Source organism: Tamandua tetradactyla, chromosome 2 (assembly GCF_023851605.1).
Source record: "Tamandua tetradactyla isolate mTamTet1 chromosome 2, mTamTet1.pri, whole genome shotgun sequence".
Lineage (NCBI taxonomy): Eukaryota > Metazoa > Chordata > Mammalia > Pilosa > Myrmecophagidae > Tamandua > Tamandua tetradactyla.
Genome location: NC_135328.1, coordinates 130,773,974 through 130,800,282, shown reverse-complemented (window position 1 = coordinate 130,800,282; position 26,309 = coordinate 130,773,974). Strand labels below are relative to the sequence as shown.

Below are 26,309 nucleotides of genomic sequence, written 5' to 3'. Positions count from 1 at the left end.
CCAAAATATCACTGACCAAGGGCGAGACATACACAAGCACACACGACACACTTTCGGTCATGGTAAAAGACGCACGAGCGCAGAGCACGCAGGGCGACATGACGCCTCCAATCTTCTCAAACTCAGCTCCCCGGAGGTCCGAGACAGCAGCATGTGCTGATCCGCGACCCCTCCACACACACGCACGCACACACCACACACCACTCGCACACGCAGGCGCTCCCCCTGGCTCATGCGCTCTGACAAATGCTCACGCAAACGCAGGCGCACACTCTGGCGCGGGAGGCGGCCCCCTTTCGGCTCCGTGTTGGGAAGCGGGGGCGGCGGGAAGGGCGGGGGAGACGTGGGCCCAGCGCCCGGGTCCGCAGCTGCCGCAGTCGCCGCAGCATCGCGCCCGGGACCCGCGCGCCGCGGTCTAGTCTCCGCGCAGGGCGCTCGGGAGCGGCGCCAGGACCGCTTCAGCACCTCGGACAGCGCTGGTCCGCGGCGGATCCTTCCTCGAGCCCTGCTAGAGCGCAGTCCCCGTCTGCCCGAGCCTCGGGCGCCCCGCTCATCCCGCAGCCGGAGCCGCGACTGAAGCTCCCGGAGAAACCGTGACGCCCTAGCCCGCGGGTCCCGGAGGGCGCAGAACGGCCGACGCGCCCCGCTGGGGATGCCCCAAGGGTCCCGAGTGCGCCCTGCCCAGAGCCAGGCCCGCGGCGGCGGGAGCCCATGAGCGCCATGAGCCTGCTGACGCTCGCCCTGCTCCTCTCCTGCTCCTTCGCCCGCGCTGCCTGCGACCCCAAGATTGTCAACATCGGCGCGGTGCTGAGCACGCGGAAGCACGAGCAGATGTTCCGCGAGGCCGTGAACCAGGCCAACAAACGCCACGGCTCCTGGAAGATCCAGCTCAATGCCACCTCGGTCACCCACAAGCCCAACGCCATCCAGATGGCCCTGTCGGTGTGCGAGGACCTCATCTCCAGCCAGGTGCCCGCGCCCCCTACCCCCACCCCCGCAGCTCCCCCCACCCCGTGCCATCCCCTTCCCCTCCCCCCTTCCATTCCCCTGCGGGTCCCAGTTTCCTTCCACCCTTTTCTAGCCCCCTTCCTCTCCTTAAGAGACAAGCCCCAAGTCATCTGGCTCATTCTGGAGAGTCGCATCCCCCCATCTTAGCTCCCAGACTGGCGGGTATTCAGAGGGGCTCCAGGGTCTGGCGCCCTCTGCCTATGCAGACACATTTGGGCCTTGACAGCTCTTGTCAGTGTGGGGGTGGGCATTGGCGGCGGGGGGCAGGCAGTCACATGCCCGTACTGCAGACTTCAAGCAGATGGCACCCGGGACCACCTTTGTCTCTGCTTCTGGAAGCTCCTTCCCTTCCTCCCTCCCCTTCTCGCCAGCCATCAGCACAACCACGGGGTCTGCATGAGACGGGAAGTGGCTCTGCTGTTCAAGCAGAGCGGGAGGGGGGGCAGCACACACGAGAGGCGTCAGGGCGCAGCGTGGGTGCTGGCGGCAGGAACACGGGGGGCGGGGTGTGAACGCACCCGTGACTGCATGTCGGAGCTGTCCGTCCCCGGGCCAGGCACCTGCACAATGCCAGAGAAGCCAGGAGGCCACTGCAATGCAGCTCTTTATGTAAGAACAGTACCACAAGCGGCTCATGCATGCTTACTTGACTACACATGCACATCCATGGATGTTGGCTCCCACGCACACATGCAATACATGTGCACGTACTTATGCACATCAGCCCTACACAAGTCATTTGCACATGCTCACACACCCCACACCCATGACGCAGATGCTTGCATGCACACACACCGTCTGCCAACCAGGTACACATGCAAATACATGTGCTTCCCCCCCCAAGCCATAGACCCCTGTGGAACACATATACACAAATACATGCCTGTTGGGGTCACCAGCATACCGAATGAACTCCTGCCAAGTTATGCACACACACGTGCCCGTGCAAGCAGCGACAGCCCCTCTTTACTAGACACCCTTGGGTGCAGATGGGAGGTGAGGACCAGAAGCCACAAGCCACTTCCGTGGTCCAGTCAGGGCGCCGGCAGAGGGACTCGGTGAAGCACCCGGGGCCAGTGGCTTTAGTCACATGGTTCATCTGGGATGGGGGGGCCATGGAGAGACCGAGTGAGGGAGGTGTCCAGAGCAGGCTCTCCCTGGGGAATCCTCCTCCTTGTTCATGGTTTTGCTATCGTGGGCACTGTCCTCTCAGCACAGCCATATGCTCTGCTGCCACATCGGCAGCACGCCCCACGTGCAGGCTGCCCCGCCACATGCAGGGTGATCCCCACCCCATACGCAGAAGCAGGTGGGGCCTATGGCTCAGGGTGAAGCAGGCATAGCTGAGGTTCAGACCCAGGCCTGGCCACTGCTGGGGCCAGAGAGCACCCTCCAAGACAGCCTGCTCCCCACCCCAGGCCGGGCTGGGGAGTGGGGAGGAAACAACCGGCTGGGAGCTGAGCCTCTGGCTCAGACCTTCTTGGCGGAGGGCCTTGGCCAGGGGCCGCTCAGTGCTTTCTCTGCCCTTCCGGGAGGGATGAGATCATTTTCAAAGTCAGGCCCCAGGAAGACACTTGTCAGAGACGACAGAGCTGGGGCTACCCCTAGCCGAGCCTCTCTCCTTATCTCTGGGGTGCCAATCAGGCCCAACTTTGGCTCAGGAGGAAGGACAGTGGGGAGTTGGGGTGTCATGCCGTGCCCAAGAAGCATCACAGGTTAGGCCTGCACCCTCCACCTTCAAGAGTCTCACCTTGGGGACCCCTGGTCAGCAGTGTGAGGGGACAAGGGGAAGCATGAAGTGTGCAGAGGGGTCTGTGCCCTGCTGCGTGCATTCTCTCAGCCCCCCAGAGGCCTCTCAGCCCTGCCCGGTCTCTACAGTCCATTTATGATCAGAGGTTGGGCTGGGGGGCTCACTGTGCTGCCCGGGTGCGCGAGTGTCAGGGCAGGATCTGTGCACCACTCCGGAGCTGTGTGTGTGGACAAATGGTGTCACCGGGACCCCCGCCCCTACTGGCCGGCTGGGTTCAGTCTCTGCTGCTTCTGGGTCCCTGGCTGCGGTTCCCCACCCCACCACGTGCTGACCCTGTTTCCCATGTCTGCAGGTCTATGCCATCCTAGTCAGCCACCCACCCACCCCCAACGACCACTTCACTCCCACCCCTGTGTCCTACACAGCCGGCTTCTACCGCATCCCCGTCCTGGGGCTGACCACCCGTATGTCCATCTACTCAGACAAGGTGAGCCTGCCCCGGCCTGGGGCCCAGCTGCCCACCCGGCCTCTGCCCAGAACAGGGTAGGCTGGCACGCGGGCACCCAGGGCCGCAGGAGCCAAACCGGGGACAGGGGTCCCCAGGAGCAGCAGGGCATGACGTAAGCACAACACTCTCACACACCTTCCCACCCATGCGCACGCCCACACACACGTGCACAGGCATGCTCACTTACTCTCATGTGGAAGGACATACGCAGTCACAAGTCATGCACACGCCACCCCACACACACATTCACGCATATGCACTCACATACATGCACATGCTCCCACACACACGCACCATCACACAACCATACGCTCAAACCACTTCCTCACACATCCCCACAATCAGTCATACACGCGTACAACACATACACCCATACATACACCCACATACACAACACTACACTTGTGCACTGAACTCACATGTGCAACTCAACCCTCTCACATATGCACACACTCACGCACAGATTCTAAAACATTCACACATGGGCAGATGGCAACTAGCAGGTGACAGACACCAGTAGCAACTCCTCGGGAGGAGAGGTCCCTGTGTGCTGGGGAAGGGATGGAGGAGGGCTTCCTGGAAGAAGTGGTGTTGGACTTTGAAGGAGAGTTTGGAGACCTGGAGAAGGACGGAGGGCACCTGGGTGGAGGGAGAGCCCGGGGGTGGACCCAAGACAACAGTGAGAGCTGCAGTTCCCTGCTTCTCCACTCCTGATGTCCACGTTTGTACGGGGTGGGGGGGGCAGAAGAGGGTGCTGAGGGCAAGGGGGCCTGGCCCATGGGGGGCACAGCTCAGCGGCCTCCGGACTCGTGGGCTGGGTCCAAGCCCGGTGGGAAGCCGGGAGGGTTGATGTGGCGGGCGAGGAAATTGTAGTCCCGAGAGAAAGAATTAGAGTCCTTTACAGTCCCTAGCTGCCTGTTGGCGCCTGACTCAGGGAACACCCCCAGCTGGGGGTGCCGTGGCCACGTGCGCCAGAGATCAGGACCCAGGAGAGGGGAGGACTCAGCTGGCAGGGCGTCCAGGCCTGCTCCATGTCGTCCCCAGAACTGAGGCCACCAGCAGACACGCCCGGGTGGGGGCTGTCTGGCCAAGGATGTCCTGCTGGACACCTAGAACTGAGGAGTCAGGGGATGGGTGTGGCGACCAGGCCGTCCTGGGTGAGCCCATCGCCTCCAAGTTGTGCTGCCTGGCAACGACAGTCCTGGATAAAGTTACCCAAGGCTTTGACAGCACCCCTGCCAGGCCGGGGGGCAGGGCTGCTCTTAAATGAGGGGCCAGTGAGGCCGGGTGCCCCAGGGCCAGGGGGAGAGGGTTCCCTGAGAGGGCCACAAAGGAAGGGATCAGTTGGCACCTGGGCAGCCCCAAGAGCCCTGAAAGCCCCACACCGGCCGAGGCATTGCTTCACCTGTGGCCATGGGGGAGACAGGACGGTCCATCCCCTCTGGCTGCTGCTTCCTCACTCTCTGGGCACCAGCTTCATCCCACAGGAAGGAGACAAGATCTCGCTGCAGGGGAGAGCAGCAGAGGAGCAGGGGAGTGACTGGGAGGGGGTAGCAGCCCTCTCACTGAGCAAGTGCCTCCAGGCCAGACCAAGCAGGGGGGTGCCCGGGCAGGTGGGTGCTCAGCTCCCGCAGGAGGCCAGATGTCACGTCCAAGCCTCACGGCTCCACCCTGGCCTGGCTCCTGGTACCAACCCCCCAGTCAGCTTTGAACACTACAGAGAGGCCAACAAGGCCCCAGGCAGACTCAGTTCAAGGCCTCACTTATGTCCTGCCTCGCAGCCCATTTTGTCAGGGGATGGTGGATGGAAGCAGAGGGAAGGCACATCCCCAGGCTACAAACGCAGCTGAAAAAAAGAATCTAGAGGCCTCAGTGGATCACAAGATCAGCATGGGTCCAAAGAGACACTAAAAGGACTGGGCAGACGTGGAGGACCTAGGCGAGGGAGGGAGAGCCTGCTTCAATCCAAGATGGCCTGGCCATGTCAGGACACTGGGCTCGGTGATGGGTCTCTCCCTGGCACAGAGGAGCGGGTGAGGCCCGTGGGCAGCCTGTCCAATCTCTGGTGGGATCAAATACTGGTCCCCAGCAGGAAGATTTTTTGGACGCAGTTGTTCCCACTTGGGAAGGGGTCCTCAAGCAGCCGGTGGGATGTTGTGAGGGGGTGAGCAAGGCCACAAGAGCAGATGTTCCCATCAGGGTGCCGCTAAGACCAACACGAAGGACTCCCCCATTTCTCAGATTAGATGATGCCGGGATGGGGGTGGGGTGGGGTGGGGGTGGGAGTCCGGGTAGGGGAGAAGCCACAACCTAAGGGAGGCTTAGGTGGGAGGAAGGAGGGGCTCAAGCAGCCAGGTCTGCTTTGAGGCCGAGGGGTGGGGCCGGGGGTGGGGCCGAGGGGGACTGGCCCCGCCCCGCGCCCGCCTCAGCCCACGCCCGCCTTTCCGCAGAGCATCCACCTGAGCTTCCTGCGCACCGTGCCGCCCTACTCCCACCAGTCCAGCGTCTGGTTCGAGCTGATGCGGGTCTACGGCTGGAATCACATCATCCTCCTGGTCAGCGACGACCACGAGGGCCGCGCGGCGCAGAAGCGCCTGGAGACGCTGCTGGAGGAGCGCGAGTCCAAGGTGAGCGCGCGCGCGCAGGGCTGCGCGGAGCAGGAGGAGCAGGAGCGGGCGCCGCCGCCGCCGTGTCTGTGGCTCCGTGTTCAACACCCTCTTCTTTCCATCCTGCATGGCCCGCACCACCACGTCTGGCCGGCGCCCGCCCCAGCCTGTCCTCGGCTCATTTCACTCGCTTTTGCCATTAGTCGAAATCTCCTTCGTGTCAGTCCCTGCGGGGCCAGGGCAGGGCCACCTGGAGCTCCGCAAACACCCCGCCCGCCCGCCCTGGGCACCCCGCGACTCCCCCCCACACCCCCACCCCCACCCCCCACGCAGCTCAAGTCTGACCCACCAGTCCCAGTCACCACCCTTAGGGCGCCTCATCTCAGAGTCCTGGCGACCTCCACCCTGGCGCCATCCGGGCACCCCAAGACCACTCCCCAAAGGATTCCCCCGCGGTGACCCTTTCCATGTCCTCCCAGCCCTTCCCCGTCAGCTGCTCGTCACCCTCACCCAGCCCCTTCCACCCTACATTTGCCAGGGTCGGCTGGGCCTGGGCCCCCATCCAGCCGGCAACCCCCAGCCCAGCCCAGGACGCCTCTAGTTCCCTCCACTCCCCTCCCGGGGCTGGGCTCTACCCCTGGGGCCCGTCCTGACTGCCCCCACTCTGCGGGCTCAGACAGAACAGAGCAGGGATCTCTAGGGGTCCAGGTGACCTCCATGCCTCCCTTGTTCGCCTCCACTACCAGTCTGAGGAGGAGCTAGCGCTCACCCAGAGGAGACCCAGAGCTCTGGGTGCTCTGTGCAAAGCCACGCCCCTGGGGGTGGGGGGGCAGACGAAGAGGATGGGGAGCAGGTTGCATCCACAGCCCCCCAGAGGGAGGAGAGTGCCCCAGCAGGAGATGAAGCCAAAGGGCAGGGTCCACGGGGGTGGAGGGGTGTACCATTAGGGGCTCAGCTGAGTCTGGGAGAGGGGAGGGGGTCTTACAGCGCCGTGGGCCCTAGACCTCCAAGACAGCGCTGGGAGACGCAGGGAAGGGCACTCCACCAAGCTCCCTAGAGCCCAACTTGCACCTCACTTCCTGGTGACCCCCACCTGCCCCCCCTCAGCAAGCTCCATCACACCATCACACATGCCCAGCGGTGTGCACGCTCACACCCATGCACACACTCCTTGTTCACTCACACTCCTGCACCCCCAACCACACCTATTGACACACTCCCGGGCATTTGCTGTCTGATGGGTGTGTGTCCCCACTCGTGCGTGCACACGCAGTCATTTCCAAGGACAGCTCACCTTCTATGGGTTCAGTGCTCCCCAGCACCAGCTCAGGAGCACACACCTACACACACAGAGGCAAACTCCAGTGCACACTTACCGTTACTTGTATATGCCTGTGTACACACATGCATGCACACACACACGCAATTTTGCACATGCTCAAACTGCACTTGACCTCACTCACCCTCTCCCTAGGTTCACAAATGCTAACGTTCACGTGTAATGCCCATGGACACACCTCGTCCCTGCAGTCACACAGACACCCCAGCCTCGCTCTCCAGTGCACACCCGGGCCAAAAGATACGTGCACAACAGCAACACTCTCCTGCCAGCGGGAGAACCCCAACCTCCAGAGAGGCAGAAGGGGACATGGGCTTGGGGAGGGACATGGGAGACAGGCACAGAAGGGGCTGCCCGGCCATCCCGTCAGGACCAACACGGGGCAGGGCTGGTACTGCTGGACCATACAGCTGGTGCATGGCAAGGGTGGGGGTGGCAGGCGGGACCCCAGAGGGGACTGTGTTGGGCATGGACATGAACAGGCCCCCTCTACCCCGAGTGGCACCATTTCCAAATGCACAGCTCTGTGCAGGGAGCTTCAGTGGGTGCCGTGTGTCAGCTCCCACACCCGCACTCCCAGCCCCTCCCCGGCCCCTGCCCCGGCCCGGGCCTCGGTGTTTGCGAGCTCCAGGTACGCACCTGTCTGCAGACGTGCCGAGGAGGTGGTGTGATTGCTTTAGCGCCGTCATTTTCAACCGTTTATAATCTTCTTCTGTGTCTGCATATTTTCTCTGTGCACATTATTCATCAGAGTAAAAAAAGGAACTATGACAACCTCGACCAACTGTCCTATGACAACAAGCGCGGACCCAAGGTATATATGCATGGACGTGCACGCCACCCACCGATAGGGTGTCCGGCTCGTGGCGCTCGGCCACCAGGGCCGCTGTCCTGCAGCTGCGCCGAGCCGAAGGCCCGAGCAGCGAGGAGCCAGTCTGAGAGGCAGCAGGCAGGCAGGCAGGCAGGCAGGCGAGGGCAGGTGCAGGCGGTGTGGGTGCCCACGGCCCGCCGCCGTGGCCTTGGCTTGCGCCCGCGAGGGCGGACACAGCCACAGGAGGAGACGCTCTCGGGAAGTGCATGCGAACCTCCAGGACCACCAGGGTTTCCTCTGTGGAGCCCGGCCACTCGCCGGGGGTCTGGGCCGCTCCCGCAGGGGCCTGTGAGATCAGGCCTGAGAGGATCTCCCGTGGTATTGGAAAAGGCGGCCCCATCTCAGTTCCCGGTTGCATTCCAAAAGTCTTTTCGGTTTCCTGTCCGCTGCACGCCTCTTTCTGAGTCTCAGCCCACATCAGCTTGCATGCTCTGTGCAACATGAGGAGAGCAGAGTGAGAGAGAGAGAGAGCAGAAAGCAGGGAGTGAGTGCAGGTGTGCCAGCAGGCTGAAGAGAGGACGAGAGAGGAGGTGAGCAGGCCAGGCCAGGAGAGGCGCGAGGAAGCAGGTGGATGCGCAAGGAGGCAGGTGCAGGTCCGCAGCCTAGCTAAGCTGCAGCGGGGCTCTAGCGGCTGCGCCCCGCTCCCGCCCCCGAGGCGCTGTGTCCTCCGTGCCGGCCGCCGGCTAATGCCCCTGCTCACACCACAGGCCGAGAAGGTGCTGCAGTTCGACCCTGGGACCAAGAACGTCACGGCCCTGCTGACAGAAGCACGGGAGCTGGAGGCCCGGGTCATCATCCTCTCTGCCAGGTGAGGCGGGGGAATGGGGTCCCCGGCATGCCTGGGGCTGCATCTGGGCCACGACCCACACCCATGCTACAAAAAGTAGACCTCGGCTTCCAAAATGCTTCTGCCAAGGAAAGCCCCGCCCCGTGGGCTTTTACCCACAGGTTGCTCTGAGCCGGCCTTTGGGCACAGGGGACAGATAAGACAAGGCACCTGCCACTGTAAACCCCCAGACCCAGGAGAAGCACAATCACGCAAACACTTAGCGCAGGAGGCCATAAGTGGCGGGAAACAGGTGAATGGCGTGGAGGTGGGAGGGCAGAGGAAGTGATGGTGGAGGGGTGCAGGTGAGCCCAGGTGGGGAGGCCAGAGCCCTATGGACTGAAGGGTCAGAGAGCTGGGGCAAGCAGCACCAGCGAAAGAGGGGAAGATGACATAGGGACCCATGGAAGCTGCCCCTGAGTGGGGCAGGGAAGGGACCACCCAGAACAAAAAAAACAAGAGCTAGGAAGAGTTGGTCAGCACTCTTCCCCCATGGGGATCCCGGGAGGTCCTTGGAGGACCTGCCCGCCACTCTTAGCCTTGACCCAGAGGCTCTGCCAGGCTCCACCCCCAGCCCCTTCCCTGGGAGTGTGGCAGTGCCAAAGCAGGTAGCAACAGGCCTGCGCCCAGAGGAGCACATCTCCAACCCCACTGCCTTGCTGGGAATAGAGCCAGCCGCATTCCTGGAGGCCCAGGGCACATGGGGCCAGCAAGCCCTCAGGCACAGGCAACCAAGGGTGCTCCCCTCCCGCCCCAGGCAGAGGCAGGTGGGACCAGCCGGGCCCTCCCCAGCCACATGGCTAACAGCAGCTGCTCCTCCCACAGCCTCACCCAGAAGGCACCAAGCCCTCCCCCATCCACCCCTTTACAGTGGTAAAACTGAGGTTCAGAGTCATGAGCCACTTGCTCATGCAGCCCCATGTCCAACTCTGGGAACTGCAGGGAGAACCAGAGAAGGCTCTGGGAGAAAGGGTTCAACACTGTGCAGGCAACGTCAGAGGGCTGCACAAGCCTTGCCCAGGGGATCCCTGCCCAGGCCACCCTACCCAGGAAACTCTGCCCAGGGGAAGGCCACCAGACTCTCATTGCCAGAGTTATTTACACTCAACAGAGGGCTTGAGGGAGGTGTGATGGATTTGGCGGGGAGAAGGGCAGATGGGAAAGTGGACCAGGTGGACAAACGGGCAGACAGAGAGGTGGCTAGCTATGAAGAAGCAGACCCACTCCACCTGGGAGAGGGCACCTCAAGGAGCCCATCGCCCAGACCAGAGTTTCAGGTGTGTATTCCGAGTTGGACACAGTGGCAATAGGTGAAGCTAGCCCTGCCCGTCCCTACATTGTAACTGGAGAGACCACTGGGGCACAGATAGAAACCACCTGTGAAGCCAGTCCATGGCACTCCTTCATGCCCACATCCCAGTGCAAAGGGGCACTTTCTGACCTGTTGTCCCTCTGGCCATTGAGACCTGTTCCTGCAGCCACTAGGGTGTCATCCTCCCATGACACTGGCTGAGCGGGGCTTGCCCTCTGCTGCCAGCCCCCAGGGCCAAGGACATATTAGCTAGACTTGGTGCCGAGGGAAAGGTCACTCCAAAGAAGGGGACAGGGTCACACGGACAGGTGCGCACACACACACTCATGCACACGCACCATATTCACACATGCCTTCCCTATACTGCAACATGTGCACACGTGTACAGGCACATGAGACAGATCTTAGACACACCACATGCGCAGCACATACACACGCTATATACACATCACACATGGCACACAGCATATTCAGTATATGGCAAACATGTGTACAAGACGCCACATATGCATGCAATGCATACACACCGTACACATCACCTGCATGCCCAGATACCCTCTACATACCCACACATGCATGCACAGGCATGCACACAAAGGCACAGGCACTGGCACACTTTATACATACCAGTCCTACACACACATGTATACACACCATTCATGCACACCTCCACAAACACAAGCAACTTGTACACACACACGCATACACAGCATTCACACACCCATATACATGCCACTGTACACACACAGACATACCACTGCACTCACATATACACACCATTTATACACATGTTTACCCATCACGCATATGCATACATTATACACACTGCTTATACCTACATATATACACACAAGCACACATGTATGCACACCACTGTGGACACCTATACACACTACCCCTGTACAGCACATATACACACCACTCATACACACATGTATACACACCACTCATACACATATACACCACTGTACACAATCCATGCACATAGAAACACCACTGTACATACCCCACATATGTTTAAACACCATTTGCACACCCACCCACAAATATGCACACCACTCACACCTACAAATAAACACATCACTCTTACACACCAACACACATGTATATACACTGCTTATACACATATCCCTCATGTATACACACCACATACATACTGCCACACATATGCACCATCATATACACCCATAAACACTAATACACACTGCTCATACACACACTCATATACACATTCACATGGCTTTACACCCCTCACAAACTTATACATGTCACATGCACACACCCACATACACACACCACTTGTACACACCGCCACCTGCACATACACACACGACTCATTCCCACCCTCACACATGTACACACACAACTTATACACACACACATGCACATCACCACAGATGCACAGAGAATGCACCCACAGACATATGCACACATATGCATTCTCATTCTCATACACATCACATAAATACGTCACACCAACATACACACATGTACCCATGGACACCTACCGGAGGCACACACCATGTGACATACAATACACGTGCTGCACACATGTGCAACACGCAGCACACATGTCAACCATGTGTACTGACACCCCGCTTGATGAACCCATGCAAGGCTCCTGGAGTATCAGAGCAAGCAGGGACCCCCATTCTCCATGCAGAGCCCTGGGATTTGGGGCCTGCCGTGTTTATCCCCTCCTCAATGAGGGCTGTTAAAAGTGCTCTGCAGAGAACCCCATCAAGGCCCATCTTAATTTCTGACCACTTTCCTGTCCAGTGCTGATTATTCATTTAATCTTATGAATTTTAATTTTACTGAAATTATCTTTATTGGGATCAATTATTCCCATACAACAGCATGAGAGGTTTGATTGCCCAGGTCTTGTTTGTAACTCTTTCACTGGCCATAGCTGCAGCCTGTAGGTGTGTGGGCAGTGCCCCAGACAGATGTCCTAGGTCTGGATTTCCTCAAGAAGGAGTGAAGGAAACCAGGCCCTCTGCCCCTCGATGCTCTTGGCACTGGCTTGTGCTGGGGCCCCTTTGCTGCCTTGGCACCTGGAGGCCCCAGCCCCCCTCCCACCAGGTCCTCGGTGTGGCACGAGTCCTGTCATATTGCATCACTCAGGGCCACTGACAGCATTCCCAGCACAGCAAATGCCGATGGTCTGCATTCCTGGCTGCCCACTCCTCAGGTCCCCTGGAGCAGACCCCTTAGGAAAGGCCGAATGACTTTGGGCCACGTGTGCAGCCCTTTGCACCCTGCACACACACTGTGTTGGGGAGGGAGGGCAAGTCACGGGCCAGGCTCCTCTGGGCCAGTCAGGCCTGCAGGGATCCATCCTGCGGTAGAGTCAGGACACCCAGTGAGCCCTCCTCCCCCAAGGCCTTGTTGTGGGCATGAGACCCAAGCCCCTGCTTCACGGCCACAGGGCCTTCAGGAGGCCGGGAGGAAAGGGGCATCCCGCTGTGCTCTCCATGGCCTGGACCCTGGTGGCAGGCCGCAGCTGCTTGCCCAGCAAAGCCAGCTGCTCCCCAGCACGCACACTCGACCAGGAGGACAGGAGGGACCATCCAGGACCACTCAGCCCTGCCCACCTGCCCCATGACCCTCTACGTCTCAGTTTTCCCTCCTGAAACAGGGAGCATACCAACACCTGTCCCTTAGGAACACTGTGAGACTGAAAAGCGATACTCGGCATAGTGTGCTCAGAAAGGCTCGGGGTCCTGGTGACAAAGTGGTCGGTAGATGATGGACCCGTATCCTGGTCTCCAGGCAGCCGTCTCCCGCAGGGATGCGGGGCGCGTGCTGCGGGGCAGGGGGCCGCAGGGGCGGGGGCGTGCTGGGGTCTTGGCCCGTCACCCCCGTCTGCCCACAGCGAGGATGACGCCGCCACCGTGTACCGCGCGGCCGCGATGTTGAACATGACCGGCTCGGGGTACGTGTGGCTGGTGGGAGAGCGCGAGATCTCGGGGAACGCCCTGCGCTACGCACCAGACGGTGAGTCCCGGGCCCCGCAACCCCGACTCCCGGGCACAGGGGGGCGCCACGGGCCCCTGAGCGCACGCTCGCCGCAGGCATCCTCGGGCTGCAGCTCATCAACGGCAAGAACGAGTCAGCGCACATCAGCGACGCGGTGGGCGTGGTGGCGCAGGCCGTGCACGAGCTCCTGGAGAAGGAGAACACCACCGACCCGCCGCGCGGCTGCGTGGGCAACACCAACATCTGGAAGACCGGGCCGCTCTTCAAGAGGTGGGCGGGGCCGAGGGGCGGGTCCAGGGCTCTCGGGGCGGGGCTGGCGGGGCGGGGTGGAGCCAGAGCGCTCAAGTGGAGGCGGGGCAGGTCTGGGCGCTGCTCCCTGGTGAATCTCTGCTAACCTCCCGGCCTCTCCACTACCCCCCCACACCCCTCACCCTCCGCCTCTCCTGTAATGATCGGGTCCCACTGCCAACATTGACTCTAGCACCTCAGCCCTCACTAGAAGCACTGCTACTCCCCCCCAACAGCCAGACAGCCAGAGCCCCCACCCCCATGGTGGCTGGCAGCCCTTGGGAGGAGGCTCTTGCTGGGGGTCTCCAGAGACCCAGGAGGCCAGGCAAGGGGCCCAGAGACTGCACCCTGCCTGGAGAGAAGAGCCAGGTTGGCTGAAGCCCAGACACCAGGGGGATCAGCTGTAGTAGGACAAGAAGGGGTTGACTCCCAACACCCCACCACACTAGGACACCGAGGTGAGACAGTCCCTGATGTCGCCAGTGACCACTGAGTAGCAAACGTGGTGTGCGTGTGCACAGCCATGCTTCTTGCAGAGCCAACAACAGTGGCACATGCGTCTGCCCAAACATACACATACGTGTACCATGATCTGCAGAGGTAGGCCCCACACCTGTGCCACAGCTACACACAAGTGCACACACTCATGGATAGGGCCGGTGGGTGCACCGCTCCTACATGCATGCGCCACACACACATACAGACGTGTGCACACATACAGACGTGCACACACGGACGTGCATGCATAGCAAGGCAGGCCTATTCCATGGTTAGGGAGGCGGCATCCGAGCCAGGGACGTGGCCACCTGATGCCCCCCACCCTCCTCAGCTGAAGGTCGGACGCTCTGCGGATGGATTGACGGGGCCCACCCACAGGAAGCCTGGGGCCCCAGGGGGGATGTCTCAGCCCCTCGCTGTGTGCGGTCCATCTGCTGGCAGCCCGGCAGCTCCAGGACTTGAGTCCGTGGTCTTGGCGTTCTTGGGGCTGGGGCAGGGAAAGGAGGGGCTGGGCTGGTGAGAAGGCCAGGGGGAGCCCCTGGTAAGTCTCAGCTCGCCGTCCCGGCCTGCAGAGTGCTGATGTCCTCCAAGTACGCCGACGGCGTGACCGGCCGCGTGGAGTTCAATGAGGACGGAGACCGCAAGTTTGCCAACTACAGCATCATGAACCTGCAGAACCGCAAGCTGGTGCAAGTGGGCATCTACAATGGCACCCACGTAGGTGGGGGTCATGAGGGGGTGGGGGCTGGGGCCTTAGGGTCCTGGGGCCAAGACCCCTGCGCGGCCACCCTCCATCTCATACTCCCACCCCCAGGTCATCCCCAACGACAGGAAGATTATTTGGCCGGGGGGAGAGACGGAGAAGCCCCGAGGGTACCAGATGTCAACCAGGCTAAAGGTGGGGGCTGCCGGGCTCCCCATTCAGCCCCTTGGCCCCATGGCAGGGGCAGCGGGACCGCCAAGAGAAGGCTCACAGAAGGGGGGCCAGGAGGCGGGTTTGGGGGTGGGGTGGGTTTCCTCTCACGCCCCTCTGTCCCAGCCCTCTTAAAGTGTGGGGAAGCAGTGCGGGACAGGACTCCCCTGGGGAAGGCTGATGGGGCAGCAGAGGGATGGAGGGGCAGTTCCCAGTGCCACAGCAGTGTGGCGAGAGCCGTGGAGGTGCCACCTCCCCAGCAATCCTAGCCAGGCCCCTGGCACCCCAGCCTTCATGGCCTCCTGAGGGGCCCAGGTCAAGTGGTCCTCTTTTTCCTGGGCTTCTCCACAGCATGGCCCGCAGCTGCCACTCCCTCTGTCCTGTTTCTCCACCAGGCCTCTGGGGCCCCCTATCCCCATGCCAGCTGCCTCCTCCTTTAAAGCCTGTCTTGCTGTTGCTTAGCCTACCTCTAGCAAGCAAGGTGCTTTCTCTGTGCTCCAGGGTGCCCTCCTGAGAGCCCTCCCTGTGCCAACCACACCAGCGCCAGGCAGTCTCTCTGCCCAGCTTCAACCCACTCAAATACTTCTTGTCCCTGTCCATTTCTGGGCCCAGCCCTGTAGCCTGGAGTCAGCCCCCATTGCCCCCCCCCCACCCCTGACCACCCACCCATCACCACCCTTGGCCCTTTGTCCTGGAAGCCCACAAGGAGCCTCCTGCAGCTTAGACACCTCACACAGGAAAATCTGAAAGGAAAACAGCCAGGATGCTGATGGCAGGGAGGTCCCAGCCAGGCAGTGAGATGAGGATGGCTTTTTACTACTTTATTTTTGGGGTCCTGGTAAATTTTTCAAAGCACAAGCATATCTTACTTTTATAATAAAATATGAAAGTTTAAAAAGCAAATAAGCTGCTTCTGGGGATCCCAGTCCCTGTAGATAAAAACCAAGATGCTGCCCTTGCGGCTGGGGTTCAGATCCTGCCCCCCTCCCCAATGCCTCCCACCCTGGGCTTTTCAGCGGGGAGGAAGGGAGCGAGAAGGCCCGTGGGAGGCTCCGGAGAGGCCCAGCTGCAGCCGCGGGCGGGGGCATGATGGACCGCAGAGTGCTGAGCTTTGAGAGGAGGACGGCGCAGGATCACCTGGACCAGTGGCCCAGGCTGAGCGCCGCCCCACCTGCCCTGGCCCCTGTCCCCCGTCCCCAGATCGTGACGATCCATCAGGAACCCTTCGTGTACGTCAAGCCCACCCTGAGTGACGGGACGTGCAAGGAGGAGTTCACGGTCAACGGCGATCCCGTCAAGAAGGTCATCTGCACCGGGCCCAACGACACGTCTCCTGGCAGCCGTGAGCAGGGGCGCAAGGATGCCGGGCGCAGGGTGTGGGGCGCGGGGCGCGGGGGCGGCGCAGCCGGGAGCCCAGCGGTCACCACCCCGGTCCCACCCCCAGCGCGCCACACGGTGCCCCAGTGCTGCTATGGCTTCTGCATCGACCTGCTCATCAAGCTGGCGCGGACCATGAACTTCACCTACGAGGTGCACCTGGTGGCGGACGGCAAGTTTGGCACTCAGGAGCGGGTACGTGGTGGGGTTCGCTGAAGGGGCGGGGCCGGCGGCGGGCGGGGCGGGGCTTATGGACGGGCGCCCACTATAGGGCGGGGCCTTTGGAAGGCAGGGCAGGGCTGGGAGGGGCGGGGCTTGAAGGCAGGGACCTGTGGTAGGGGGAGGCCTGTTGACTGGGGCGGTGTCCGCGGTGGGCGGGGCTTGCGCGCCGGGGCGGGTTCTGCGGAGGGCTTGCAGACAAGGGCCGCTAGCGGATGGGGTGGGGCAAGGCGGGGCTTGCGGCTAGGGCCCCCCCGAGGTGGGCGGGGCCTGTGGGACGGGGCGGAGCCTGAAAGGAGCGACCCGAGGATCCCGGAGAACCGCCCTCCTCCCGGCCGACTGTCGTCGCTCTCTAGGTGAACAACAGTAACAAGAAGGAGTGGAATGGCATGATGGGCGAGCTGCTCAGCGGGCAGGCGGACATGATCGTGGCACCGCTGACCATCAACAACGAACGCGCGCAGTACATCGAGTTCTCCAAGCCTTTCAAGTACCAGGGCCTGACCATCCTGGTCAAGAAGGTGGGCGCCCAGGGCCGGACTTGGGGGGCGCATGGTGGTGAGGGCGCGCGGGCGGCACTGACTGCCCCCGCCCGGCGCCTGCAGGAGATCCCGCGGAGCACGCTGGACTCGTTCATGCAGCCCTTCCAGAGCACGCTGTGGCTGCTGGTGGGGCTGTCGGTGCACGTGGTGGCCGTGATGCTCTACCTGCTGGACCGCTTCAGGTGAGCGCGGCCCCAGGGCCTGACGCCGCCACCCGCGAGGGGAGGGCGGGAGAGCGGCCTGGGGGTGGCGGGCTGTAAGAGGCCGCCCGGCCGGCCCCTCTCGCCCTCTCCCGCCCGCCCTCTGCGCCCCGCAGCCCCTTCGGCCGGTTCAAGGTGAACAGCGAGGAAGAAGAGGAGGATGCGCTCACCCTGTCCTCGGCCATGTGGTTCTCCTGGGGCGTCCTGCTCAACTCCGGCATCGGGGAAGGTGAGGCCGCACCCGCCCCAGCCCGCAGCCCGTCGCCCCCGCAGGCACTCTAACTTGCCCCCGCGCACGCACACGCAGGCGCCCCCCGGAGCTTCTCGGCACGCATCCTCGGCATGGTGTGGGCCGGCTTTGCCATGATCATCGTGGCCTCCTACACTGCCAACCTGGCGGCCTTCCTGGTGCTGGACCGGCCAGAAGAGCGCATCACGGGAATCAACGACCCGCGGGTGAGGCCTGCCGGGGGCTGGGGGTGGGGCTGGGGTTCGGGGCTTGCGGGGGGGGGGGGGGTCCCAGGGAGCCAGCGCGAGCCCCACCCTCTGGCCCTGCAGTTGAGGAACCCCTCCGACAAGTTCATCTATGCCACGGTGAAGCAGAGCTCGGTGGACATCTACTTCCGGCGCCAGGTGGAGCTCAGCACCATGTACCGGCACATGGAGAAGCATAACTACGAGAGCGCGGCCGAGGCCATCCAGGCTGTGCGGGACAAGTGAGGGGGCAAGCAGGGCGGGCGGGCAGGGGGTCGTCCCTGCCACAGAGCCCAAGGCAGGCGCTGCCCAGACAGGGGGGTGGGTCCTGGCCGGCTAGAACCAAGGCAGGGTGCAGTGTGCTGACCCCTGCCCCTGCCGGCAGCAAGCTGCATGCCTTCATCTGGGACTCAGCGGTGCTGGAGTTCGAGGCGTCTCAGAAGTGTGACCTGGTGACCACCGGCGAGCTCTTCTTCCGCTCAGGCTTTGGCATCGGCATGCGCAAGGACAGCCCCTGGAAACAGAACGTCTCTCTGTCCATCCTTAAGTGAGAGCCCGGCGGCTGGGACCACCTCCTCCCCAAAAGCCACCCACCACCCCCGCCAGCACGCGAAGGCCCCCCTCCCACCGCGGCCCCGCCCCTCTCCGTTTTCAGGTCCCATGAGAATGGCTTCATGGAAGACCTGGACAAGACCTGGGTGCGGTACCAGGAGTGTGACTCACGCAGCAATGCCCCTGCTACCCTCACCTTTGAGAACATGGCAGGTGGGCCCTGTTCCCCTGTGAATCTGGAGTGGGGCTCAGGGGGCCCCCCCCTGCCTCGTGGCCAGCCAGCGCCTGAGGTGCTCTGCCTCCCCTCCCCCCACAGGCGTCTTCATGCTGGTGGCCGGCGGCATCGTGGCCGGCATCTTCCTGATCTTCATTGAGATTGCCTACAAGCGGCACAAGGACGCGCGCCGCAAGCAGATGCAGCTGGCCTTCGCTGCAGTGAACGTCTGGAGGAAGAATCTGCAGGTAGGGCAGCCACCCTCCGAGGCCTGGTGCCCCGCCCGGCCCGGCCCTCCTCCGTCCCGCAGGCCCCGCCCCAGGCGACGAGCCAGGAGCCCATGCGGGCAGGACTGGAGCTAGGAGCCTGGCCAGGGGCAGCGGTGAGTGCTCCCCGGACACACGGCAGCACTGGGGGGAGGGCTGCCTGGAGGTGGCCGCCTGGCCCAGAGTGGGGCCGAGGCCCCTCTGTCTTGAGGCGCCCACGGGTGCCTCCAGGGAGGCAGACCGAGGCAGGGTGAGGCAGGGCCCCATCTGCGTGCACAAGAGCCGGAGATGCCTTCTGCCCTCTGCCGTCCAGGACCCCCCCCCCCGCCCCTCTGGGGCCCCCACTCCCTTGCTGTGTCCTTGTGCTCTGCGACTCCAATCGGAATCGGGCCGGGCTGGGCCTGGGGTCCCGCCGTATCCGTGGGCACTGGTGGCAGTGGGGGGCGCCGCGAGTGCGGGCAGGGAAGACCCCGGGAAGATGTCCTGCTCCTCCATCTCTTCTCTTTCTCTGGGCGCCTTCCCAGAGCCTGAATCCTGAGTGGGACCGGTCCCGCCGACTGACCAGCTGTGGTGGAGGGTGGGGGGGATTCTGGAGCCCCCACCCCCACCCTCTCATCCGCCCACTCTTGCTCTTGACCCCACAGGTCCCCTGGGGACCTGTCGCTGCTTCTCCCTGGCCAGCACAAGGACCCCCTTGGCCACCAGACCTGAGACTGGGGGTCCCGGGAGCCAGCTGTGCCCATCACTCCAAGTCCGCCTCGCCACCCGCCTTCGGCCCCTCGGCCCTGTCCGTCTCTTGGCGTGAGCCCCGGTGGGCTCGGGGGCCCGCTCCCTCCAGCACCCTCCTCGTCCATGGACACCTGTGAGCCAGGGCCAGCTGGAGCCGGGGAGCAAGGCGACCTTCGGGAAGAGAGCCCACCAGGCCTCCATGGGCCAGGGCCTGACACCCACAGGGTCAGGCTCAAGACTTGGGCAGGAGAAGAAGCTGCCCACGCGCGTCCAGGCGGTCAGTCCATCCATCTGTCCAGCACAGGGAGGCAGGCAGGAGCGAGGGCCCGAGTGGCCGGGCAGCGGCCCCCAGGAGCAGGCGAGGGCAGGTGTGGCATCACCCTGCGCCCTCTAATCACTTATACATATTCATTTTAGGATAGAAAGAGTGGTAGAGCAGAGCCCGACCCTAAAAAGAAAGCCACATTTAGGGCTATCACCTCCACCCTGGCTTCCAGCTTCAAGAGGCGTAAGTCCTCCAAAGACACGGTAAGAGGGAGCCCCCGCCACGCCCGCCGCGCGTCTCTGACTCTTCTCTCGCTCCCCGCCCCCGTGTCTCTGTCTCCCGTGCGTCCGGCGTCGCCCCGGCCCAGCCCCCAGAACCCTGCGCCCTCATGCCACACGGGGGTCCCGCTCTCTGCGGCTCTCCAGTCCGTGTGTCCCCCTGTGACCCCTGTCCAGGCCCGCATTCCCCCCCCCTCCATGTGTCTCTCTGCACTGGTCTGCACCCCCCACCCCCATGACGCCATCTGAAGCCACCGTGTCGTCAGTCAGTCAGTCAGTCCTGCTGCCTCTCTGGGGGCCGTGCTGGGCTCCTCGCCTGCCAGGCAGCGCCCCGTTTCTCTCGCCCCGGTGGAGGGGCCCGCCGTCCCCTCCCACCCTGCGACGTCCTGGAGGGGTGGCTGTGATGTCCCATCGCGTCCGTCTGTCTGGCCGCCGGCCCTGCCCCTGGATGCCTGCCTCACCTGTCTCCCCAGAGCCATGCGTGTCGCATCCTCCATGTGGTGCTGTGGGGGCCGGGGTCCATCTGGGAGTTGGCTGGGGCCTGAACTGGAACCAGTCCCAGGGCTGCAGGGGCTAGTGGGGGCAATAGGGTGGGGCGGGAGGGGGGGACAGCTCCCCCAGGTGGTGCAGTGGCCCTGCCAGAGGGGCAGCAGCCCCCAGAGGGTCTGAGAAGGGTGGGGGCAGGCCCCATGCACACACATGGCCTGCAGAGCCCTCGGGGACCCTGAGGTTCCCAGACAGAGATCCAGGGAGGGGGCCTCAGCTCCCAACACCCAGCCACTCCCCACAGGGCCACCTGCCAGAGCCAGGACTCCTGCCTTTCGCAGCCGCCTATCACCCTGGGCTGCGTGTCACTGTACATGGCACGCACGCTTGGACTCAGCAGACCCCAGGGGACTCAGCCTTACTAGGGGCACCCCCAGACCCAGGCAGCATGGTGGGGAAGGGTCACCTAAGAACCAGGCCAGACCGCAGCCTGGCAGCCCCCCACAGCCCACAGGGAGCCCCCTCGCTGCTCTGGCCATCTTCCCGCACAGGGACTCATGGCCCAGGCTGGGATTTGCAGGGCCCACAGTACACAGAAGCAGGGCCAGCCTTGGGGGCACTGAGGACCCGGAGTCCCAGTTTCAAACTACCAGGGTACCCCACAAGGGAGCCCTGAAGCCTGGCTGCCTAACAGCCGGCTGGGCCCAGGGAAGGTGGCGGGGGGGGGGGGGGGTCATGGGGCTGGAGCCAGAGGAGGTGTGAGGCGTGGGGGGCTCACAAGCTTCAGGACCACCCCCAGGCTGCCTGCCGAAACCAGGAGTGTGGGCGGAGCTGCGGTGCAGGGAGGGACATGGAGGCCAAGGCAGGTCCAAGGGCTCCGTGAGGAGGAGGCACAGGAAAGAGGAGGGTGAGAAGAATGAGGGGTCAGAGAGCACTGTGGGTGGGGGACACGCCAGGGAAAAGGAGGTCCCCAGCAGACAAGATGGGAGAACTTTGGGGACAGGTGCCAAAGAGAGGCACAGACTGCCATGCAAGTGGGGGCCCTGCCTGGAGCAGCAGCACTCCTTCCTCTTAGCTGGCCCAGATCTTATTGGGGACATATTCCCAGCAGAGACCTCGCCTGGGCTAGCCCTGGAGCTACGGGGCATCTGGGGTTGGCCCCTCCCTGCAGGGGTGGCTCTGTGGGGACACGGCTGGCTGGGGGGCTAGAGGGTAGGGCTGGGTGGGGGCTCCTTGGGGCAGGGTGGGGTCAGTCCGGCTGCTGAGCTCCTCTGCCCCTGTCCTATGGCCGGTCTGGGCCGGGGCGGCACTGGGCACTCTGGGCTGGGGTCCCTGGCAGCCGGCGGGGCCAGCGGGTATTGATTGTTGGTTCTTATTTATAGAGCACCGGGGGTGGACGCGGCGCTTTGCAAAACCAAAAAGACACAGTGCTGCCGCGACGCGCTATTGAGAGGGAGGAGGGCCAGCTGCAGATGTGTGCCCGGCATAGGGAGAGCTGAGACGCCCCGCCCGCCCTCTTCTGCCCCCTCCCCCGCAGACAGACGGACGGACGGGACGGCGGCCTGGCCCACGCAGAGTCCCCGGAGCACGACGGGGTCAGGGGGAGGCACGCCCCCCCAGCCTCCCCCAGGCCGCGCCCGCCCGCCCGCCGGCTGGCCGGGTCATCCGTCCTGGCCGCACGCGTGCCCCCCGAGCGTTGGGCTAATGGGCGCTTGTCTGTGTATTTCTATTTTGCAGCAGTACCATCCCACTGACATCACGGGCCCGCTCAGCCTCTCAGATCCCTCGGTGAGCACTGTGGTGTGAGCCCCGGAGCCGCCCACCTGCCCAGTTAGCCTGGCCAAGGACACTGATGGGTCCTGCTGCTTGGGAAGGCCTGAGGGAAGCCCACCCGCCCCAGAGACTGCCTGCCCTGGGCCTTCTGTCCATCTGTCCACCCTGCTGCCTGATGGGCAGGCCCCTGCGGACTGAGGTGCGGACTGGAGCGGCTGAGGACGGGCCAGTGGCTGAGCTACTGGGGCAGGGCCAGCAGAGTGCTCCAGCAGAGGCAAGGGCCCTGGGGTCTCTAAGCGGTGGGAACGGGGGCTCCTCTGGACAGGGCAGAGACGGCCACCCAGCCAGCCCCCAGAGCCACGGCCCAAACCCACCATCCCAGCAGGCAGAGCTGCCCCTTCCTCAAGCACCAGTGCTCCTCTCCAGCCTCCAGCTCCACCCTCCCTTCTTCATGCTGCATCCCCACCCGTGCCCCTTCTCCCCTTGGACCCTTGCTGCCCTGTCCCCTACGGCTGTCCCTGACTCCCCGGCTAGCAGCAGCCTCCCCGCTGCTTTGGATCTCCTCCAGAGGCCGCTTTCTCTTTGCCCGGCGGCCTGCGGCCCCGGATGGGTCTGTGTCCCCCAGACACCAGCCGGACCGCCCTGCCAGGACCCCGCGGCCTGCCCCTAACTCCGGGTGCGTGGCCTGCCCCGCCTCCGTGTACAGGACCGGCCCTCCCCGTGGCCGAGCGCGCCCCCATGTCCCGGTGTGTGCAGTGGTGTTGCCTAAAGGAATGTCATGAATGCTGACTCCGTGCCCTTGATGACGCCAAGGGATGGGAGGGCGCCCGAGCAGAGTGGGGGCACTCCCAGGCCTGCTCAATCCTGGGCTGCGGGGCTCCCGGGGGCCGCGGGCGCGGCGGCGGCCGGTCTCCTGGGCAGGGGACGGGCGGCCCAGCGGCGGCGGCGGGCGCGGCAGGCGGTGACCACCGAGCCTAGCGCCAGGCAGGCGGCCAGGCTGGCGAGGAAGGAGGCGGGCCCGACGGCGTAGACCACGGCCAGGTCCCGCGGTCCGAGAGGCACCGCGCAGCGGCGGAAGGCGCTGTCTGGGAGGGCGGCCAGCGGGCGCAGCGCCGGGCGGCCCGGCATCACGCACAGCAGCGTCTCGGCGTCTGCGGGCACACGGCGCACGTCAGGCGGGGTCGGGGGGCCCCGGGCCGCCCGGGCCGCCTCCCCGACCGCCGCCGCTCACCTGGCGCGGCCCGCGGGTGCCGGCGCAGCCAGGTGCACAGCGGCCGCAGCGCACAGCCGCAGGCCCAAGGGTTGCCGCGCAGGCGCAGCGTGTCGAGGGCCGGCAAGGCGGCCAGCGTGGCTGCGGCGAGCGCCGGCAGCGCGTTGTCCTGCAGGTTGAGCGCGCGCAGCAGCGGCAGCGCGCCCAGCGCGGCGGGCTCCAGGCGCGCCAAGCGGTTGCCGGCCAGCGAGAGGGCACGCAGCGCGCGCAAAGGCGCTAGAGTGCCAGGCGCCAGCGCCTCCAGCTGATTGCCCCCCAGGTCGAGCCACTGCAGCGCGCCCAGGCCCCAGAAGGCCCGCGGGTGCAGCGCGCGCAGCTCGTTCTCGCGCAGGTCCAGGCGCAGTAGCGCCCACGCGCCCGCGAAAGCGCCGGGCGGCAGCGCGTGCACGCGGTTGTGGTCCAGCAGCAGCACGCGTGCGCGCCAGCTCAGGCCCGTGGGCACAGCGGGCAGCGCGCGTCCCGAGCAGTTGGCCTGGCCTCCTGGCGCGCACGCGCACGCCTCGGGGCAGTCCGGGGCGCCGCTCGTCGCCGACGGGGCGGACGCAACTGGCACCTGGGCCCAGGTGGGCGACAGCAGTAGCAGCAGCAACAGTGGCGGCGACGACCGCCGCAAGATATAGGCGGGGCTCCGCATGAGAGCAACGCCTGGGCCCGAGTGGGAGGCTGGCGACCCGTCGGCCCCCGAAACCTGCAGTCACCGCAGCCTGTCCCAGTGGCGCCTGCACAAATATGTATCTCCTGCCCAAGTGCCTTTAGTTCCTTGTTCCATGACTGGCTCCCGCGCCGGGGGTGGGGAGGCAGCCACGCGGCCACGCCCTGAACTGCCAGCCGCTTGTCCAGGAGCTCTGGGCTCTGCTTGGCTCCGGCCTGCCCCTGCGCTGACCCCTTTCCCAGTCGTCCATCCCCCAGCTCCCCACTGAAGCCTGAGAAGCTGGACCATCACCCACCCACACCCACCAAGTTCACCGTGAGACCCATACACGCAGGGGGGAGGTTCCCCAGCATGTCCTGCCCTTCACCCCCTCAATCCAGTCCTAACCCCTTGGGCTGAGCACAGTGGCCCCTTGCCTTAGCACCCAGGAACCTCCACTCTGACCAAGAGGCATTGTAAGAAAGACTGGGAAAGCACCATGCCCACAGCAACCCTTAACTGGTGGAGGAAGGGGTAGGGGCACTGGAGGAGGACCTGAGTTCAGCCGTGCCCCACCTGCCTGCCAAGGACACTCCTGGAACCTCAAGGCGACATTGGGAGTGGGGACAGAGGCCTCGGTCAGGGTTGGCTCCCTCCTGGGCTTCCAGAGTGGGGTGGGCAGGTTCCAGGATCCCTGACAGCTCCATAGGACACAGCAGCGAGAGGGCACAGGGTAGGCCTGTGGGAACTGTCAGGCCGTGGCCAAAGGAGGTGGCAGTGCCGGGCTGTGGCAGTGCTAGATGTGGAGCCTGGAAGACCCCCCTAGAAGATAAGGAGACCCCTCCCATGACGTAAGGCTCAGTGGGGAGCCTGAGGGAGGATGGTGCAAAACCAGAAAATATCGTTTAATTCCTTTCCCACGAAGACGCCACCCTCAGCATTACTCGATCAGGGTTGGGGGTGGTGGTGGCGATGATGGTGGTGGCGGTGGTGGGGGTGGCGGCGGCGGCGGCGGCGGTGGCGGCGGCGGTGGCGGTGGCGGCTGCGGTAGCGGTGCCTGGAGTTCCTCTGGCGGGGCCAGTACCTCCATGGGGATGGCGGGGATGGCTACGAGGTCTTGCTCGTTCAGGGGTGCCATCATGGTGGCCTCCAGCTCAGGGTCAATGATGTGGGACTCCATGTGCATGGTGTGCAAGTCCATGTGGTCTTCCTGGACCCCAAAGTGCCCCACCAGTCTGCCAGGACACAGGCTCGTCAGGCTGCCCACAGGGGGCCAGGACAGACTCGGGAGGCCTGGACCACCCCAGCAGGCCCCTGCCCCTGCACACCAGTGCCCCCAATGCTTCCCGGGGGAAGACCACAGGGGTGTGGTGCAGCATTGCCCCCACCCCACCCCCCAATCCGGGTGACTCACCTGCTTTCCGTGTGTCTGGAGGCCTTGGATTCACTGGGAGGGATGAAGGAGGGTGTGACTCTCAGAGCAACGGGCTGGGCCCTGCACCCCCTCTCCAGTGCACCCCCTGGCAAGGGCCTCTCCCAGGCCCCTTGCGACATCCCACCACCGGACAGAGGCACCTCAGGTAAGACCCCCATGGCTCACCCCTTGGCCCGCATGACCCCAATCACCACGATAACGAGGGCACAGAAGCAGCTGGCACTGACGCCGGCCAGCACCACAAGCAGAGCGATGAGGGCCTCGCGGCTGAGGCCCAGGCTGCACTCGCAATAGGGACCAGCTGTAGAGACAGGGCCATCAGGCCAGGTCAGCACAGCTGGGGCCCTAGGGCTGCAGGAGGACGTGGGTGCGCTCCATCCTGCCTGAACGAGGGGTCCTCTGGCTGGGGGCCGGTGTGGGGCGTGGGGAAGAGGAGGCACCTGCAGCAGGGATGAGCAAAAGGGACCAACATATCAGGCAGAGGGGGTGGCAGGCCAGGCAGGAGTAAGGCTGGGGAGGGGGCGCCATGTCCTGCCCCCGTCCCCACCGGACACCTCTGGACGGAACTTGTTGGAAGGTGCTGACCTCACAGTGAGACTGTGAGGCAGGAGGGTGGGGGCAGGGCCACGGAGCACCCGGGGCCTGAGCCTCACCCTCATCCACAGAGAGGCCTCAGAGGAGTCCTGGGCAGGCGGTC

The 26,309-nt window shown here is 64.0% G+C and overlaps 3 protein-coding genes across 9 annotated transcripts; 1 reads left to right on the top strand and 2 right to left on the bottom strand.

Moving 5' to 3' along the window:
• Window positions 1–711: 711 nt before the first annotated feature.
• Window positions 712–22,812, top strand: GRIN1 (glutamate ionotropic receptor NMDA type subunit 1). Of its 7 annotated transcripts, none has more exons than XM_077148940.1 (21): window positions 712–969; window positions 3,111–3,245; window positions 5,717–5,893; window positions 7,963–8,025; window positions 8,790–8,890; window positions 13,099–13,220; window positions 13,298–13,472; window positions 14,561–14,705; window positions 14,803–14,886; window positions 16,102–16,243; window positions 16,346–16,473; window positions 16,854–17,018; window positions 17,103–17,221; window positions 17,356–17,468; window positions 17,547–17,695; window positions 17,798–17,955; window positions 18,099–18,260; window positions 18,369–18,478; window positions 18,582–18,727; window positions 19,892–20,002; window positions 22,241–22,812. In XM_077148940.1, the coding sequence occupies exons 1-21, from the start codon at window positions 712–714 to the stop codon at window positions 22,307–22,309; spliced, it is 2,832 nt and encodes a 943-aa protein (XP_077005055.1). In that variant the 3' UTR covers window positions 22,310–22,812. The 7 variants fall into 7 exon arrangements, with proteins under 7 accessions (XP_077005055.1, XP_077005052.1, XP_077005058.1 ...); XM_077148937.1 differs by lacking the exon at window positions 22,241–22,812 and adding an exon at window positions 21,886–22,002; XM_077148943.1 differs by lacking the exon at window positions 19,892–20,002.
• On the bottom strand, window positions 21,219–24,384 carry LRRC26 (leucine rich repeat containing 26). The gene is made up of 2 exons (XM_077148947.1): window positions 23,508–24,384; window positions 21,219–23,427 (listed from the first exon to the last, which is right to left on the bottom strand). The coding sequence occupies exons 1-2, from the start codon at window positions 24,178–24,180 to the stop codon at window positions 23,135–23,137; spliced, it is 966 nt and encodes a 321-aa protein (XP_077005062.1). The 5' UTR covers window positions 24,181–24,384; the 3' UTR covers window positions 21,219–23,134.
• Window positions 24,385–25,050: 666 nt separating this feature from the next.
• TMEM210 (transmembrane protein 210) lies at window positions 25,051–26,197 on the bottom strand. Its single transcript, XM_077148949.1, has 4 exons — window positions 26,053–26,197; window positions 25,778–25,913; window positions 25,592–25,624; window positions 25,051–25,412 (listed from the first exon to the last, which is right to left on the bottom strand). The coding sequence occupies exons 1-4, from the start codon at window positions 26,138–26,140 to the stop codon at window positions 25,118–25,120; spliced, it is 552 nt and encodes a 183-aa protein (XP_077005064.1). The 5' UTR covers window positions 26,141–26,197; the 3' UTR covers window positions 25,051–25,117.
• Between the last annotated feature and the right edge of the window lie 112 nt (window positions 26,198–26,309).

Excerpts from the sequence above, each read along its gene's own strand:
- GRIN1 (XM_077148937.1), top strand. The coding sequence starts at position 712 with ATGAGCGCCATGAGCCTGCTGACGCTCGCCCTGCTCCTCTCCTGCTCC. Across the intron at positions 970-3,110 it reads AGGACCTCATCTCCAGCCAG|GTCTATGCCATCCTAGTCAG; the intron begins GTGCCCGCGCCC and ends CCATGTCTGCAG. Across the intron at positions 13,473-14,560 it reads ACCGGGCCGCTCTTCAAGAG|AGTGCTGATGTCCTCCAAGT; the intron begins GTGGGCGGGGCC and ends CCCGGCCTGCAG.
- LRRC26 (XM_077148947.1), bottom strand. The coding sequence starts at position 24,180 with ATGCGGAGCCCCGCCTATATCTTGCGGCGGTCGTCGCCGCCACTGTTG. Across the intron at positions 23,428-23,507 it reads GCACCCGCGGGCCGCGCCAG|ACGCCGAGACGCTGCTGTGC; the intron begins GTGAGCGGCGGC and ends GTGTGCCCGCAG.
- TMEM210 (XM_077148949.1), bottom strand. The coding sequence starts at position 26,140 with ATGGCGCCCCCTCCCCAGCCTTACTCCTGCCTGGCCTGCCACCCCCTC. Across the intron at positions 25,914-26,052 it reads TTTGCTCATCCCTGCTGCAG|CTGGTCCCTATTGCGAGTGC; the intron begins GTGCCTCCTCTT and ends CTGTCTCTACAG. Across the intron at positions 25,413-25,591 it reads TCCAGACACACGGAAAGCAG|ACTGGTGGGGCACTTTGGGG; the intron begins GTGAGTCACCCG and ends GTGTCCTGGCAG.